General features: G+C 37.7%; 1 protein-coding gene and 1 long non-coding RNA gene across 2 annotated transcripts in view; one reads left to right on the plus strand and one right to left on the minus strand.

Annotated features, from left to right (window-relative positions):
* The window catches only part of LOC147910626 (uncharacterized), a 172,149-nt gene that overhangs the window by 149,350 nt on the left and 2,922 nt on the right, over positions 1 to 19,877 (plus strand). The gene's annotated exons all lie outside the window — the stretch shown is intronic.
* LOC105143671 (uncharacterized) lies at positions 13,496 to 19,201 on the minus strand. Its single transcript, XM_011052122.2, has 3 exons — positions 19,154 to 19,201; positions 18,770 to 19,058; positions 13,496 to 17,701 (listed from the first exon to the last, which is right to left on the minus strand). The coding sequence occupies exons 1-3, from the start codon at positions 19,199 to 19,201 to the stop codon at positions 16,380 to 16,382; spliced, it is 1,659 nt and encodes a 552-aa protein (XP_011050424.2). The 3' UTR covers positions 13,496 to 16,379.

Consider the following 19,877-nt stretch of genomic DNA (forward strand, 5'->3'; position numbering starts at 1 on the left):
AAATTAACCGCAGTTCCCTCTTTCGCTCCGTCTTTTTTTTTTCTGGAACAGCATTTGAAATGTGCCGCAACGATGGACGATTGTCATGAATTTGATCAAGTCTTTCAAGTTCGTATAAAAAAAAAAAGATAAAATCCGAAATCGTAGATGCGAACATTCAGTCCTTTACGATATAGCTTTAGATTGTCGATATTCTGACGTCGTAACACTAAAATTTAATAGCCGCAGAAGTTATCGAGCTTTAAGCCAAATTTGATTGTCATTTGATCGCGGTCGACCTCAAGAATTCGCCGTTGTCGCGCGATGATATATTCCATATTCAAATAATCCTGTACGAAAGAAGGATATCGAAAAGACGAAGAAGCATTTATCCTTAGTACATAGATAATAAGATCCGATAGAGAGTGAACTGTTGCGCGTTTGATATACCATACCAATCCGATCTGCACTTAATGGGATCCTTTTCGACGAAGTTTCCGGATAATGGCGAAGAATAATCGTGTCGTATATTAAAACGGACCATAAAAGCGTTAAGGGTGAAAGCGCGACGGCAGGGACGAAGGGAAAAAATGATGAAAGTAGTTAGTATCGCTACATTTGCGGTCGGGAGGATGACTGATCATAAAAGTCTAGTGCCAGGCTGCGCAAAAAGTTACATCAGAATACGTACGAGAGTAAAATTTTCTAACACGGAAAAATGGCGTCGCGACCGATTCTTACCTCGGCCACGGGCGATTTAAATTCATTCGCTGAAAGTACTATTTTCATTTTCAGTCAGGTCGTGCGAATAATTTATATTTTTACGTTCTATTGTGGGCAAAGTTCCTGTCCCCCCCCCCTCCCCTCAATTCACTTTTCTAACACGAACATATTATTTATGCATTGTAAACTATACGGAAAACTATGCGTAAAACGCAAAGGGCTATTGTGCGTGGCCGCGTTATTAAGACGAGTCCAGTATATCGTGTGTAGTAAATTTTCTATGATGAATAACAATCCAATTATTAGCTTGAGTTGCGATAGTGATAATGATGATAATACGATATCGATTTTCACTGCTATCAATTACAATTTATTGGGTGTACAGCGCGAGTAATATGGATATAATATGCCTGCAGCTGTACACATGCGAATATAATATAATGATCGATCGGAAACGTGTAACAAGCAACGATAGTATTTGCGTGAAAAATGAATTTCACGTTTTGAGACTTGTTCTCTTCTATAAGTATTATCGCTTCTACAAGAAGAGCTCTGTCAAGACAACTAAACCGCGCGTGTGCGAGAAGTAACGAAAGTAGTAAAGTTTACGCGTTCGTAACATAAATCTTCTATTTTTAAATATGATGAATACAATCATATTGGATTTATTTAACGCTACTTGTGCTGTTGCTAAGCACGCGCGACAACAAATTTGCGAGAAATAAATGTGATACCTTACAGTTGTAACTTAACATTACAAGCTCTCGACACGTTTGATGTCAAGTACCTCGCGAACGTGTCAACACGACGGTTGTTAGTTATCCCTTATTTGTCTACGGTCGCGAAATTACTCCGGGCGCAAATTAGTATCCATTTCCGTTTAAACAGAAGGGTCGCTTAATTGATTTAATTGCAAGCATTCCACGTGACCCGCGCGCTACGTGCGCGCGCGTACTAGTGCCCGGTATGTAACAACGCGACAATTATTCATTATTTCGGCGTTAGTTACTGCTGCCGAATCGTTTATGGTCGCGTAATTACTCCGGGCGTAAATTAATATCCGCGCATCCGTCGGATTAAGCGCGGATGGCAGGATTAATAGACGCCGTTGCGCAACCGGCGCATCTCACATCCTTGAGGATGCACAAGCCTTCAGTCGCTCCCGCGATCGTTGTTGATTAATTATTACTAGCACACGGCAATCGCGGACGCGCAATTACTCCAACCGACTCGAGGAATTGACATTGAATCAGTGTCACTTTGTTAACACTCGGTTACTCTCGCTCGCTTCATATCGGGGCATCTATATTAACCGATTCCCGCCGTCGCCGCGTATAGCAAGATTCGATTGGATGAAAAAGTTTTTCGTACAGCCGCCTATCTCCACGCACGTTATCTATCACGCGAATAAAAGCTGTAGCCGATGATACGTCAACCTCGCGAATCATTATTATCCATCATATCGGAACGAAAGATTCATCTGATATTACGTCGAATCCATCTATCATTATCATCTATCAAGCGGCAAGAATTCAGCTGTCGTTGTATGTATGGGACGCGAGGACGAGAGGGAAAAAAGGGACGGCCGGTGACAGGAATGGATAGAATAGATAAATATCGGGTGACTCATTATGTTGGGCTATCCGGACATAAGTGTCGTTCGTTAGGCCTAATTGCCCTGTCGAAGTAATTAAACTCCAGTCCTTGGGCGTGTCGTGCTCGAGTTTTTTTGGTTTATTTCTCAAAAATGTTACTTCGTTGCCGCCGGCACCCTAACGACATGAACGCGGAGAGACGACAAGAGTCGTCCCTCGCAGAGGCATTTAATTTGTGCGTCAAAATCGTACTCGTTGCCCCTCGACTTTCCCGTGTCGTTTCCTGCACGGTTCTTCACGAAATTAACTTCTGTCCGCATTAATGAATCGACCTGCTTATATTTCCAAGTTAATTACCTTTATTATGATTATTATTATTATTATTATATTTGTTTCTCGTAATTCGTGATTTGTCTTTTGTTTTATTTTTCTTGACAATTATAGCTACAAATTTAAAATATTTGTACTTTGTTTTAATTAAACTGATTGTTTTCGCAACTGATCGATAATAACAATTCAGTTCCAAGCATAAATTTTCTATACAATTTACAGTTTATATTCGCGACTGTGCATTGCGTTCCGCATAATGTGTCCTATATACAATATTATGGCATCACATTCATCAGGACATTGACGTAACCATACTCCTCAACTGCAGTGACTAATTGTAAACGGAACTACCGTGTACAATAGTCGTTTTCCAGTTGATTGGAGAACTAGATCACTACGATAGAGTGCTTCGTGCCTCGTCGAGTCTTTTATGTCACGATTCTATCTCGGTTTTGATGGGAAATCAAACAAGTCGTTGGCAAATTATGCACTACACATATGCGACACGTGTTGTTTGTCTTCAAAAATAATAAAGTCGTTCATGAAATGTTAAATTGATGAAATGAAAAGAAAATATTGCTCCCTTACTTCAAAAGTAACACAACTAAAAAAAAAGTGATTTTCGAATTATTACTATGAATGAATTAGATAAACAATATATCTCTTGAAGTAAATTAAATTGCTATTAAATTAAATTTTGCCCGAAATCGAATAAATTCGTTTTAATGTGTTCGTAATCTGAAGAAAACATAAATGGAAGGAATAAAAATTAAAATAAAAACTCTCTTTACTTTATTTTTTGTTTTTCTTCAACACGCAATTAGCGATTTGTTATCTGAAATTATTTTATAAAATCTATGCAAAAACAAATTCACAAAAAGAATAATTTATTTAACAATTCTTTTACATACATGTATGATCACCCAAAGAAAGATTTCTTCGATTTAAAGAAATGTTTCTTTGCTATACGGTTAAAGAAAAAAATTTCTTTGATTTAAACAAAATTTCTTTGATTACTTCTTTGATTTAAATTTTATTTTTGAAATCAAATTAAAAAATTTATTTGATTTAAAGAAATTATGTTCAAATCAAAGAAATTTTTTCTTTAATTGTATAGCAAAGAAACATTTCTTTAAATCAAAGAAATCTTTCTCTGGGTGACATTTACGATTTCAAAACACGAGAGCATTTTAATATTTCACATATCGTACGACAAATTTGTTGAATGCGCTGATTGGTTATTTCACTATAAGAATCACTCCAACAGACAATAAGTATATTCAATGAATTCACCATTTTACGACATGAGATATTAGCCTTATTTCATGGTGTATTAGGGGAGGCTCTCCGTTTAGATGCGAAAATTATGCTGAAGAAATGAGAATATTTTCGCGCAGCACAATTTATTTTTTTTTTCAACCGAGAATTTCATGGTTCTATAGCGATCTTTATTACAAGATTAAAAGAAGTTATTGCCCAGGAAGAAACTATCGTGCAAATCATGTTCACACCGTGCAATCCGTGCTAAACATCCTGGATATCTACCGGAGCTGTTTCATCGATACTGCAATTTCCTGTTGCTGAGTATCGTGCGTTGCCGATCGTAATATTATGCACGTGTTTCCCCTCCCCTCCCGGGATACTCTCCTCATCGTCATATGGACCAGTCTTACAGTATACGGGATATCCTCGGTTACAATTAAATTGAGCTCACTCGACGAAGCGTAACTCACGTTTATGATAGTTTCGCGTGATTCGATTCCCTGCAGCTACCTACCTGTGATCGATTGTAGTCCGAAGTCGGATATCTAGATCTATCTATCCCGCGGATTCCCTTCGTGCGTTCGATGATAGTGGTGGATTCGCGAGAATCGTCGCCGTTATGTTGCACACCGAACATCCCGCTCGATTACTCGTGCTTCATCGACATAACGCAATCGCGTCGCGATCGTTTCCTAATTAATTTGCGAACCGTAGCATGGAACATCGTATAACGACGCTCCAACATCGAGTTCGACGCGATTTCAGACACGATAGCGATGATTTTATGTGCTCGTCAACGACATTGCTCGTTGTTTGCAGGTGTTAGCATGAGCTGTATAACGGGATTCGATTCAGGATAGATCTCTGATCTCCAAATTAATTCCAAGCACTAAAGAGGACATTTGGATGTATCTTTCCGTTTTACAACGTCGAAGACAAAGATATTTTCCAATATGAAATATCTGCTAAGTACGTTCAAAGTTACTCGGTTATTATAATTTACGCTAATTAACGCTAAAGCACAGAATAACGTGAATATGCATAGATGCTTTCATGAAATGTTCCGACCTGATATAGAATTGGATTTTTTATCTTCAATGACATGAATATTATTTTGTTCATATAATTTCAGAAAGTTCATTTTAATTAATAATTATTTGTGCAAAACGTAACGTTAGAAAGAGAGAGAGAATGAGAAAGATAAGGAGAAAGAGTGAGAGAGAGCGTTTATTTACGTTTTAAGGCAAGCCCTCTAATTGTAAGAATATACATACAAATTAAAAGTAATGTCAAGAAAACAAGAAAAATAAAATTACAAAGAATATATTAGGTGTTGGAATTAATTCGTAGCGTTTTTTAATGAAAGAATGTTATTTATTTCACATGAGCATTAAAAAATACATTAATGAAAGTACTTCCCATCACTTGTAAAACGCTACGAATTAATTCCAACACCTAATAACAAAAATATACAGAAAAAGTACATAAAAAATTAAAAAGTGAGATGATGAAAGAAAAAAAGCATAAAAATAAAGGGAGAGAATGGAACTATCGGTAATTCAAGACAATTACTTGTCTGCATTGTATGAGAATAGTTTTCCAAATAGCAAACATTCTAATACGAGAAACGAAAAATACAGAATGTGTAAGCATTTGTGTGCATCCGGTTTAACCGGTGATGCAAGATTAAAACATCGAATTTTCGGGCCATACCTTGGGCGCCTACGAGTAAAGTCAGTAAGGCCCATGGGACAATGCCCATGTTCAATATAGTGGATAGGAGTATCGCATCGGGGACATAAAAATCGAACACTTAGGACCGTCGCATTGCCCTCCTTGGGATAAGCGACGATCGTCGCCGCGCGTTCGTCGTTATTTGAATAATGCATGGCCATGCATACGCCCGAGAGGGCGGTCGCCGATGGGATTAAAGCTACATCGCCCGCGGGGGAAGTAGGGGAGGGGGAGGAGGGGGGCGAAGGACGCGGAGGATCCACGCAGAGAAGGGCCCGCGCGGCCCCTCCTTGCGAATCGAGTATCGCATCTGAACAACGCGGCGTGATATCCGGATGCGTTGTGATCCCATAGCCCGTAGCTCGTGTATTCCACGTTGCTTGTTCCTGTTTGTCGTAGTCGTTCTCGTCCTCGTCCCTATCGGTCGTCTTCGTCGTCTTGGGGCTCGCGCGCGCCGCCCACGCAGCGTGTTGAACCCCAGTCTTATGTTATGCTAATAACGCCAATGGCAAGGAACATCGGGCTCGATACTGACTGAGCCCGGATAAGATAACCCAAATCCTCGACGCGGCGGTCCTCCCGATCGTTTGGATCCTTCCTGGTAATTAAGGTACGTCCGTATCGCGCGCAACTGCGGTATATGCCCATCTCTCCGTTAATCCTCTTTTCTCTATTTTCTTTTTCCATTCTTTTTTTCTTCCTTTTTTTTCCTTCTGCTTCCTGCATTTACTCGCTCGCGAGAAACTCCGCGACGGCGGCGGCGACGACAATGTTTCGCCGAATCCCCACGGATTACTGTCGCAGAATGAGAGTCGAAGCATTAAACTTGGCGATATCTTAATTGAGGCGGCCGGTTTTCTCGGTGGTTGGTGTCTCGCCGTGGACAGATCGGAGAAAGAATGTAATGTCTCGACTCACGTCTCCCCTACGTTAATTAGAGGACTACGACTTTGTCGAGAAAAAACGTTACCGCATAGTTTGGGAAGATACGGAGGGAACTGCTGATTAGCGGGTTGCCGATGATGATTGTCACCCGGGCACTGTATATGTAATCGCATCATATTTATTCGATTTTGTTCTGACGATAGATCGCATATTTTGAAAATAATTATGGTAACATGATAATAATAATATAATAATACAATACATATAATAATAATATAATAATATAATTCTCTGACAATTAAAACGGTATAATAATTATATTTAATAATGATATTTAACAAATATTTTTAAAACAGTTGGCAACGTAACTTAAGCATTTACAGTTTCATTCAATATGTATTAATATGTCACATAATTAAAAACAAAATTGAAAATTTAATCCCTAATGTTTGTTTGTTTCTTGAATTTTGATAATATATTTTTAACAGTGTCACATTTTTAACAATGTCAGAAATTAATATTTATGTACATATATAATGTATGTGTCAGAACATGGGCATATTTAGAGAGAGAGGGTTTAGGGAGTTAAAATCCTTTCTGAAATTTTTTATTCATTTTTCATTTTTAATTATAAAAAAGTATAATTTTATTTTTTATTCTGAATAAGTTTTTTGTTGTCACAAAATATTTGTTTCTCCTCGTTACGATATGTAAATAACTTTTGTAATTTCCGTTATTAAAGCTTTGACGAAGTGTTAGATATACGCAAAAAAAATTTTCGAAAAGTTTTTGAGCCGAAAAACAGTATATACGCTGAATATTAATGAATATCCTATTCATAACTTATACATTTTGTTTTTAATAACTGTATTTTGCCTATATTAAGCCTATGTATTTGCCTCAGAAAAAAAAATAAAAGTTATTATTAACAATATCATATTTTTTCAACATTCAGGAACGAGAAGGAAACGCACTAAGTTCTAAAATATTCGAAAAAGCAATTCATTGAAATATTAAAAATGTTATTTATGTGACAGAAATTTCCGAAAAAAAATCCTGCATATGTCAAAATTATTATATATTATTACAATATATGCAGAAATATATTTACATAAAAAACGGGTCACTGTAATATCACAGTGACCCATTTTGTTTGCAAGTGACTGTTGTACATTATTTAATATATCACTCAAAGCGGCAAAATTAAGAATATTCTTGTGAAATGATTTGTTCATTTTTCATCTACTTAGAATTTTCACGCAAACGATCAGCGGCTACGATCATCTACGGAAAGTCGGCATGTATCGAAGCAAATAATAGTACTCTCCGCTATCCACCTCCCTATCCATTCCCCATGTGTAGTGTTGGACGTGGCGGAGTCTGAAGGGGTTACAGGATGCAATATCGGTGCAATATTGCTCGAATATATAAGGGCATCGTCTATATGGCGTCCGCCGAAACGACGAAGCGCGATACCGCAAACTGTTTCTATAACTCACTATGAGAAAGGAAGAAGGGAAGATAGCAGGGATACTACTCTCCTTATACCGAAAGGTTCATCGCGACGGCAGTGCGTCTTGCGACCGAGGTTGTTAACCCTACAAAGAAATCAAATCCAATCGATAGTACACTGAAAAAAAAATTTACTAAATCTTAATATATTTTTTTGAATACTAAGTAAACATTTATTTACAGTAAATGAATATTTACCAAAAAAACATGATGGTTAAATCAAATGGTTTTTGTATTAAATAAATATATGTTTATATTTAATAAATATTTACTTAACTCTATTTAATTATTTATTAAAATTTAATATTTCTCTTCGGTTATATTAAAGTATCGGAAAGGATATACAGCTCATTCTTCATCTAGAAAAACACAATCTATACATTATTATCTATATTATTATAACTCTATTATTTTAATTATGATAAAAGCAAATGGGTGTTAAAATGAAAAATCTCGAAAATGTTTCAAACCTATATATTTTTATTATAACGAAATTAGAGATTTATTATGGAGGCAAAATAATGCAATTAAGTCTTCGAAAAAAAAAACGAATTTATAAAATTCTCTCTAGAGAAAGAAATATGCGTAGAATAGTTTCATGTTAAAGTAATTTGCAACATGATAGTATTTTCAGATACTATTTTCATTAACTATTTTTATTTAAAGTACAAAATTCAAACTAATTAAAAACTTTTCCAATATGTCAAACCAATTAATATCGCATTGCCTTTTATTACAAAAATAGATTCCATTTTCTATTGAATATTACCATAGGAAACGATAATCATCTACAACTAACGAAATACATGCAGAGCAGGGAATAATGATCAATCACACAAATCAGTAAACCGGGCGTGTCAACGTCCCTGAACTTAGCATTCCAGGATTAATATCATATCTTTTAACAACACTGGGCGCGAGTTCGACGCCGCCCACGTCGCATACGCGGCAGATGGAGCATAGAATCGAGCGTACACAAGTCCTTCCATCCTGTCCCGCTTCCCTCCCCGTCGACGTTGGACGATGTCTCCTCAAGGAGACTCTTTGTGCGCGCGTGCATGTGTATAGCCTGGCATTCCCATCGATTGCATAATATCGCCGTCTTTCCGGTAAATAGAATGTCGGGACGGCTACCGTCCCCTGATTCCCCGCCTGATCGTAACGGTTCTCGGCAGAGCCAGCCAGCACCGCGAACGTTAACCGCGAATTTATTCCCGGCGCGGCACGGCGCGTTATAGTGCGCCCGGCCGAAAAAGAAAATCGATTTCGGGTCGTGCCCGTGCGTATTGAAAATTCATTCAACGAATGACAGAGACCGGTGGTCGGCTTCCGTCGTTGCTAAGTCAGCGGCCTATCCGTTGTAATTGCGTCGGTTAGCCCGATTACGCGAGCGGAGTGGAGGTGACCGGTTCGTTGATTTCACGCCGACAATTTGTGTGGATCGTATAGCGATCCATCAGTCGATCGATAGGGCACGCAAGAGAGCTTTTTCGCATTTTTTTTTTTCCCCCGAGACGTTTCCTCGATCGATTGCGATCGTGACGATCATTGTAATTTGTTGCGCGCCGGGATCTGTACTATATATATAGGTTCAATCGGAACAAATTTCGGCCAGCTAGTTTCCATCCAGGCTAGGGTAACTTGGTGCAAATATGCGACCGCGATTGACCGCCGTGCTTTGTCGTTTTATGCGCATTTATCACTTACGTTACCGGCACGAATCGCGTATTTTCTCAACGCGAACGCTCCATCCGGCGGATCAAGCGGAACGTTTATGTTTCCCGAGAGAAACGGCTTGCCGGTTGTGTTTTCATTAGCGGCTCGTACAATGTTATTAACCGAACTTGAGATGTTCTCTTTGCTTTTAAGTAAGTCTTTTTGTTTCCCTTACTCCTTAATCGATCGAGTCGTTATAATGATGGTATAATGTAATATTAATTCTCTCTCTCTCTTTCTCTCTCTTTCTCTCTGAATACGTAATAGCGAAATGTTTCATAATTGGTTTTAACATAATTATGTGAGAAAAAATATTATTAAAATACGGATCGACATGTATTTATCAAATTAATATTAATATTTAATTTGCATATATGCATATATGCATATAATCATTGCTCATGCAGGTATAACAACAATGATGAATGCAATGATGAAGGAACATTTTACAGTTTTGCATGAATAGTTACCATATTTTCTGATATTTTTAAATATCATTATTGATTTTATGATTGTACCAATGTATGTAATAGCGTAGGATCCGAGCTCTATCGAATCTAAATTTGATGCTGCAAATGAAAAATAATGCTTTTAACAAGCTGCCGCTTGTTGTGAACCGGTGTACGTGTCTAATCAAAGGACGGTCGAAAACATTCCATCCACTTTTTAAACAGCGACCGAGTTTGCACGACTATGCCGCTATGTTTAACTAACCCGAAACCTCAAATTACCATCTGGCTTGCTGGCCGTCCTCATGAACTCGTGCGAACCATCAAGTCGCCGACATATGCCTGCAATCACGAATTGTCCACCGACGCGTGCACTTCTGCATGCACGCACTCTGTCGCACTTTAGTGTTCGCGGAGCGCACGCTGAGCGAATTTGCGGTTGATAGTGTGGTCGGGTCTTCCCCCAACAGTTTCGAGAATAGAACATTTCGTTGTACGTTACGCATCGCAGGAAAACTAATTTAAAAAAAAAAAGCGTATTCCGTAAATATCTTAAATACTAAAAGTAGATGTAGAGTTTGCCTGATGTAAGTTTTACTTGATTTTGAATGCATAATTTGTGATGTATGCGATGTAAAGTTTACTTCACTATATGGGAATTTCCCTAAGTGCACGGTAGTAACTTAAGATATAATGTTTACGAAAGAGAAATAGAGAGAGAGAGAGAGAGAGAGAGAGAGAGAGAGAGAGAGAGAGCACACTCTCTTTAACTACAATAATATACAGGGGATATAAAAGTAAATATATGAAACGCGTAATACAGAGTATCTAAATGGTTTATTAAAAACATTTTTAAAAGCGATTAATTATGAACGAGTAAACGCGACAGTGATAAATAGCTGGCTCGAGAATCATCGAGAATTATCTTGATTAACTCTAAATGCTCGCACTTATATATAATCGCTCGTTCGCACTTAAATTCATGTAAGATGCAAGTACATTTCTGTAATTATTTACATAACAGATTATATAAATTTTTTTATGTAATTTTGTTCTTTTAAAAGAGACGAAATATATAAAATACAAGATTTTTTTCTTTTAAGAAGGGGAAGAAAAAAGTAATAATACATCTCTCTTTAAGTAGATAAATTACACTGGGTTTTGCCGATTTCGCGGGCTATCGCGAATTCCAAACAGCTCGCAGAGGGAGCCCTCAAATTAAGCTGGACTTAAGCCATAATCTTAGAGCCGTGACTATTTCCTGCCTATCAGTGTACCCGACGAACTGCCGCTTGTACGTTATAAATCATCTTTTCCCCTGCTCGTGTCATAACAATTCACCGTCGGCCCAGTGAGCGAGAACCGTACACGAGAATCATTTTATTGCCGCGTGTATTTTATCAAAATTTCTATGGTGCACCACGACGAGGTTGTTGAAATCAGGCTTATCATCATAAATACAGGAATACCCGTGAAAAGCGACAATCTCCGCTGCCACGCGCGGCCACGGCGGCGTAACATTAATCTACGTCGTTGATGATAGGATATGACACGCCTCCGAGTGTACTAATGCTTCCTACGGAGCTTTCAGGAAACGAGATGAAAAAAAGGAAAATTCAAAAAACTTCTAAAAATAGCCCGAACACGCTTGTCGACCTCACGAACACCATCGACTTACGGGGATTCGACGCGTTGCGTTTATTAATTAACCCTTTCGATGTGCTTTACGCTCTGAAGCGTAACAGTTCCGAGGGTTGTCCGGATTTTTCAAACTTTTCTGATTTAAAGTAAAGAAGAAACTTTTCTCAATCTACTTCCTTAAGAAATTGATACTTTGAATTTTTGACTAAAATAGGTTAAAATTACATACGCCAAATTTTCGTTACTGGGAATTTTAACGACTAAAATTACAAAGAAATTCTCTCTGCACGTTGTATATCTGCTTTTTGTTGAGTTAATATGTATTATGTAATTAACTAATAATGCAAATATGTACTTTCAATTAAATTGTATAATTATTGATTATTTAATGAACAGATTAATTATTTCCTTTTTTCCAATATTAACAATAAATGTTTCGAACAAACTAAGTAGCAATTTGAAATCATAAATAAAAAAAATAATAATTATTATACATTATTTCTTCTTAAAATAAAAGCAAAATGTTCTATTATAATTGCAAATTGTAAAATTGAATTTTAAAAAGTGAAGAATATTAATATAATATATTATCTATATTATTATTAATTATAAAAATTTAATAACACAGCAAAATATATTATTTCGTTAAAAAAATATGCAATCGTTTTATAGAAAAATGATAATACGAGATATATATATATATAAAATAAAAAATAAATAAGTTTGCATTGCCACAAAAAATAAGGTATTTTATATTACTTTTTAACTACTTTATAATCATTTTCAATGTTTTAAAAAATCAAATATAAATTTCTTATAATTAATAAATGCAATATTATTATAACGTGGATCTGTTTGTTATAAGCTGCTCCCTTTGTTTTCGCTTTAAGAATAATATTAACTTTATGCTTAATTAGAGGAACAATGCATCTTATTGAGTTAATATTTTCATTGATTACCCAACCTGGCATTAAAATCAATTTAACGCTGGCAATTTTGAAGTGGTACTGAGTGGAAAACCGATAAGCAGTTCGCTTTTCCTCCATCTTATCATACAAAAAGCACCGATTTGAAGAGTATCGGTACTTATCGGTCGTTAATTCTCATCAAGCGCACCCTCAGTGAGGGTCCCTCATCATTTCATTCTCATGGCAAAACTTTTGGCAGAAACTTTGGCACAAGGATCTACATCGAGCCCTTTTTCCACCGATCCCTTTAGCTTGTGTATCGTGAACGGCATAACGGTAGAATGAATTAATTCCGATGACTCTCGACGGCTCACGCAATCGAAATCCCACTATTTCCTTTCGCGAGACCCGTCCGCAAGCGACTCTCCGTCTGACAGACGCGTTTATCGGGAGACGGATGCGCGCATTTCCAGTGGCAGGCATTCGCGGTCACCGAGGTGTGCGGAATGCGCGTGTGGGCGTCCAACGCGACCACTGCCGGAGGTAGGGGTTGGAGACTTACCGATGCGGTGATTGATAACGTTATCGATCATTGTGCCCTGAAGCTTGGACGCGTCCGCGTCCGCGTCGACGGATACCACCGGTATAACGCCATATGGGGAGACGGGTAAGGGACACTCCTCTTCGGGTGACGAGACGCACGACGAAGCGTAACACGGGACGACTCGCCCTCATCGAGGGGGATGCTTGGCTAGAGTGAAAGAGTGGTGAGAGAGAAAGAGAAAAAGAGACAGAGAGTGTGTGTGCGTGGGAGGCGGCGGTAGTGGAGTATAAAAGACGTCCGTGGCAAAAACTGTGAAGCGCTCTGTAGAATTTTCAATAAGGCGGGGTCGGAAGAAGAAGATTAATGCAATGCCGCCGGGGGACCTTAGGAGACGACAGCGACATGACTGTCAAAAGAACATCCCTGGAGGCAGAGTCCATTCGCTCTCTTGCAGCAGCACAACCCTCTCCGTTTTCACTCTCTCTTTCTCTCTTCTGTTTTCTTCTTTTCTCATACTCTCGTTGGCCTTCTGTCTTTCCTTCTGTCTTCTGCCTATTCGCTTCTTCGCCAACCCCCCGATTCTCTTTGCCCTCTTCCTTCTTTCATTCTCCCTCATTGTTCTCCCTCTTTATCTTTCCTCTGTCTTCCACTTTGTCTACCGATAATCGCTGTATATGTGCAGGTGCACCCATGTCTTCGGACTAACCAAGTGAAATAATTTAGAAAGATAAAAAAAATCCGTACATTAGCGGGCATTCTCCTCCGACCCGACCCGACCCGACTCGACTCGACTTCGATCAGGACTTCGACGACCTCTTACGCGAATCTCAAAGCCCGAGTCAATCAGTAAGCGCGCCAAGTCAAGCCAACCCTCCAACCTCTGGGGTGAATCCCGAGACAAACTGCGCTGTCTAGCCAGCAGCGTTCGATCAATCACGAATGGGTCGTCTACAGCATTAAGCTGACGTGCGTATTCATACACGCACGCACCCACATCACTGGGGAACACGCAACGAGCACCACCAAGTGCTCGACGATGCGAGAAAAAGATTGACTGACACTCTCGGGTGAAATCGCGCCGAAGAAAAGAGAGAGGCGGATATCTATTCACTATTAATGGCGAGACTCGATTCGAACGGAAAGAGTTTTGAATTGCGAATTCACTTTTTAACTTCACACTTTTCTACTCGTGTTGTAAATTTTATTACATCGCTTTGTGCACCAATTTTGCAAAATTGATGCTCACGTTTAGGGAACAATTCGTCATCGGATACAATCAGTCAGATACACGCGCGTGAAATTAGTTATCCTGTCAGAGGTATTTGGCAGCATATATTTTTCTTAACCAATCCAAAGCGCCACAAACTGATGAAACGTGATCTCGGTTGTCTGCATTTAACGAAGATTTATTTAAACGCTGGCTATCATACGCGCGCAAACACAATTACAGCGTAAATCTCGATTCAATGCGCGTCGCGCATTTTAATGTAATATATGTACATATACATTTCATTTGGGGAAGATATCACGGGAGTATTATATCGTGCAAAGTATCTCGTAATATGGAAGTAACCACGTTCATTTAAGCCTTCATTGTAACTTCTCCTGTCATATAAAGACGCGTCTACAAAATCATCGAAACACACCATGCTCGCGAATTTTTTGCATCAAATTTCCTTTGAGACGGACAATGAGATTTGGATAATTGCTGTTGTCTGATCGTGAATGATACGTTAAGCTATACGTTTCTGTCGATAAACATGTACCGCTTCAGCAGTCCATGTTGCTGGATCCTACAGCATCCGACGGATGGTAGAAGCAGAGAACGTTGAGAGAAGAGCCAAAGGCTCTTTGGTACGAGCGCCAACTACAGGTCGAATTACACGTGAGAAATATTTTTTCGATCGGCATAATCACGAGGAAAGGGAAGAATTGTACATATTTTGTTATTATTTTCAATCCTGCGCGGCACATAGATCATTTAATAACGCAAATAATTTTTTTCTTATTAATTTTAATCACAATATTTTACTTCAAAATAAATATACAAAAATAATGCATTAAATTTTATTTGCAGTTTTACTACAATATCATAAAGATATTTTTATCAAGTTAACAATAGAGGCATTAAAAAGTAATATCATGAAATTGTATTTATTATATTGCGCGCGAATGCAATATTCTACAATTTAGAAGTTTTATTAGAAATAAATAGACATGACTACGAATACTATCGATTCTTTACTAATAGCTTTTTATTACGATATAGTTCCAAAATGTAAACATAAATTTATAATTACATAACAAAATTATATTTATGTATAATAAAATAAAATAAAACAAAAATCTCACACAAATTATATATATTAATATATGTATTATATTTGTATATTTTATGTTAAAAAGATCATTAAACACACAACAGAATATTAATAAGTTTGAATAAATGCACTGGTGAATAAATGATTAATTAATGATTATCAACCAATTAAGTTTTGTACCTTTGAACGTTATTAAATTTATATGTAATATATACTACTTAATTAATGATTAAAGAAGAATATTAAAACTAATTAATGTTCTAATTTATATATATATATATATATAAAGATAAAATGATATATAATGTAATATATTATAGGACCGTATATATGATAACACAAATTATAGCGATCAAAACCTTAAAGCTAGCTGGAAAATAAAATTATAAAAATATGACTAAGAAAAAGAGATAATTATATTACTTTGTACGGTTACAGAAAGAAACACAAAGAAAAAAGGATGAAAATATCATATTATATCTATAATTTGACGAGTTACATTATTTTAATATTTTAATATGAGTATTAATTATTGTACACGTTCATAATTTTTATATTTTTTATAAAAGTCAAGATCTTGCACCTTGATATCCTAAATTTCTACCAACTTATCTCACGTCTCTATCGCCACAAATTTAACGATCTCACTGATTGATTGATTATTCAGCGGTCTACCTGGCTCTTTACATAATTCCCACGTACCGACAAGCTGGAGAAGTAACTTACAAGGGTGAAGACAGATACACCTGGTAACTTATCAGCATCTCCTAACATGTCAGTTACGCGGAAGTTAAAGTTGGAGGACAACGTCCTTCCTTCTCCTTCAAGGACTCCTTCAGTAGGGCTTTAAACGGATGCGGCGTAATACTCTCGGAAACATTCAACAGCTCGTCCGTGAGCCTCTGATTTTCCTCCGCCTGCCTCTTCATCTCGGCCTGGTAGTTCTGTCGCTCCTTCTCTAATTCTTGTCGTCTCGTCGTTTCGACGCATCTCTGCTGCTCCTTGAGCTGCAGTCCGTATCGAAGTGCTTTTTCTCTGTTCTCCTTCTGCTCCATCGCAGTCAAGTTGGCGTTCATCTCGATCTGTCTTTCGAGCATCTCTCGCTCCTCTATTTTCAATTGTCGTTCCCGCTCCTCTGCTTCCTTTCGCATCATCAGCTGTTCCTCTCGACCACGAAGAACTTCCTGCGTGGCACGCCGGCGAATTTCCTTGAATTTCTTCAACTCGAGTTCGTGTTTTGCTTCGACGTCCTTGTGCGACTGCCGAATAATGGCTTCCATTTCAAGATTCCGTTTGACCTCTTCCTCCTTCAAGTCTTTCAGATACTTAAGATAGGAATCTAATTCTGTACGAAGGGTCACGGTGTCCCGTTTCGCATGGGCCTTCTCCTTGGCCAATTCTTCTTCGGCCAAAGTTATGAATATGCGATCCACCATGGTTTCCTCGTGAGCACGTTTGGCGACGAACTTCTTTGTCGTCAGGATTTGCTCCTCGAGTTCCTTCTTGAACTTTTCCCGCTTTTGCCTTTCCATCTCGAGATTCTTTAACTCCGCTCGATGCATATCCTCGCACAGCTTCAGATGCTCCTGTTCGTCTCTCTTAACTCGCTTCTTCTCGTCTTCCAGCGCCAACTTGTCTGCCACTTGCTTGTCTAAAGTGGACACCGTTTCTTGCTGGGCTAAGGTTCGTCTCTCCGACTCCTCTGTCTCTTTATGCTTCTTCACTTCAGACTCCTTCAGCATTATCTCGTGCCAGACAGCGTCCAGCTCCTTCTCCGCTAATTTCTTGGCTTCGTTGCTCGCCATCTGTGCCACGTTACATTGCTTCGCATCAATCGTGCATCTTCTGGAGAATTCTTGCTTAATTTCTGGACATGAGGCTAGATATTGTTGCTTCTGTTTGGCGGCTACTATCGTTTTGTGTTCCTCGTCGTGCTGTTTCTTCAACTCTTCTGTTCTCGCAAGTATCTCTTCAAATCGGGCACATTCATTTCGCCGCGTCGTCTCCATGATGTCTCTCATTATATTCTCCTCTTCGCTCGATACGAAACCGCGTAGTTTCTCCCTACGCGTCTGTAGATTCTCCTCATACGCCGATATGTCTGGAGATTAGTCGTTGTCGTGTTAATAGCTGGTAATTAGCCTAGTTCAGTGGATCTCATTACGCAAAGGGAAATGATGTATCCGAGTGAACATACCGGTGGTATCCGAGTGGACATAACTCATGTGTGACGATTGAAATTAAATGAAAAATGAATTGAAGAGAGAGAGAGGGGGGGGGGCTATTTTATTTTATATCGTAATTCTTTAAAAATCTAATATTAATTAATAAAAATCTAATATTTATACTGCCAGAATGGTTATATACATGTTAATTAATTATAAGATAATAAGAATAAATCAAATGAGAGAAATAATAGAGTCCTATTTTGATTCGAAGCGGAATATAAAAGCGGAATATAAAAGCGCTTAATTATATTCGTATGCAAATTTACAATCTGTGATGTTATTTTCAGCTTCAGTTTATGATTGCATTTTGAGTCCGACGAATCGAATTGTCATGTAGTTTATAGAATTGAAAGAATGTGTTTGCAAATTTGCATATGAATATTATTAAGCACCAAGAGCTTCTAACCGAAAATAGGAGTCTTTCTGTTATATGGCATCTTAATCAATTTTGTAATTCTACTAATAAGTATCAATACTCTAAATTTCTTCTTCGTGTACTCGTATGTAGCATGAATCGAGATAAGCGAGTTTCATCATCATGTTAGATTGGGGATGTATGAATAAGTATTGTCTTAATGATACTGTATACTGGTTAATATGCATCGATTCCGACATAATGTAAATTTATTTAATAAAAATACTATAGATGTATTGATATGTATATCAACAATTGTTAATGTACAACAATTCTTTTAATATATATAAATTCTCTGTTACATACACATGCCAAATCTTAATAAGTATCAATACTCTATCATATAAATAATTGCAAATTATTTGTACAACATATTTATTCATAATAGTATGATGTCCACCAGAATGTCTATAGGTTTTTTAAATAAATATTTTATCTTCCCCTCATCTATCTTTTACTTCTACTTAAGTTTTCTTAAAAAATGTAAGTGTAACAAAGAAAACCACATCAATGTCCGCATTAATACCTTGTTGGACTCGTTGGCGAAGATTCTTGTTTCTGATTTTCCGATCGGTTTCTTTCGTGAACTCCAGAGTTTTAAGTATCTGGTTGTACTCCCTCTTTTCCTCTTCTGTACCTTCGAAGATAGATCTATCCAAGTCATGGTTCTTTACAATGCGGCAACTTTTGCGTTCGCGCAACTTGTGCCCGTAAGATATATTTGCCGTGCCGAGAACGTCAATGGGATACTTTCTCGCTTTGGGTAAACTACATTGTACTTTAGGTAAAGGGATCAAACTCATCTTTAGAGTTAACTATTAAAAAATAACGAAAACTCAGAGAGATCGGCGAACGTTCTTCATGAACAACATTAATACGTGCGAGAGATCCGATAATGTGCGTGCTTCACCAGCTCATTCATGGTGGAATATGGTTCCATGAGACCGTTTGCAGTCATGGTTGCTATGACGATGCGCATTTATTGAATTAATATTTTTGGGCTGTGGTTCGATTTAAGCTCACAGCGCCCGTGAGAATTATTTATCCTTGTTTGACATTTGATAAACAACAAGGATGAAATGAATTCCCAATTCCCAAGAGTTGTGAGCGTGAATTGGATCGCAGCTCTTTTTGGAATGAAAAGGAGGATAGAAACTAAAAAATGGAATAAAATTTTTATTATACATAGTTATTCAGGTTCTCGTAATCACTAAAATGACAATTAATTACGAGTATGTATCTTCGTTCGTAATATATTTTCAATTAATAAAACATCTATATATGGGATCACGGCTTTAGGTAGATTATTGCGATAGATTTAGAATTTGGGTGTACGCATTTCAAAGTTGTTTGCATCAGTGGAAATCTGTACAGTTCGAAATAATGCGCCGGCGGCGATGCATGCAATGTAATATCCGTACCGGAATGATCGAATATTCAATATTCGCAAATTAGATAGGAAATCTAATATGATCGGTGAGATTATGTGTGGCGAGATTATGGTTGCTACATAAATAGCATGCACGGTTATTAGGTATGACTGATTACAATCAAGATTGTAAATGCGAAAGCACAGGCATTTGCTCTTTATTGATATATGTCGCTGTTGCCCGAAAATTTCTTCTTCGTGTACT

Source organism: Acromyrmex echinatior, chromosome 2 (assembly GCF_024713525.1).
Source record: "Acromyrmex echinatior isolate Ae372 chromosome 2, ASM2471352v2, whole genome shotgun sequence".
Lineage (NCBI taxonomy): Eukaryota > Metazoa > Arthropoda > Insecta > Hymenoptera > Formicidae > Acromyrmex > Acromyrmex echinatior.

What these genes read in the sequence shown, in the direction of transcription:
- LOC105143671 (XM_011052122.2), bottom strand. Translation starts at nt 19,201, where the DNA reads ATGACTGCAAACGGTCTCATGGAACCATATTCCACCATGAATGAGCTG. An exon ending in ATTCCACCATGAATGAGCTG is followed by an intron (nt 19,059 to 19,153) that starts GTGAAGCACGCA and finishes ATTTTTTAATAG; the next exon opens with TTAACTCTAAAGATGAGTTT. An exon ending in TCGCCAACGAGTCCAACAAG is followed by an intron (nt 17,702 to 18,769) that starts GTATTAATGCGG and finishes ACTAATCTCCAG; the next exon opens with ACATATCGGCGTATGAGGAG.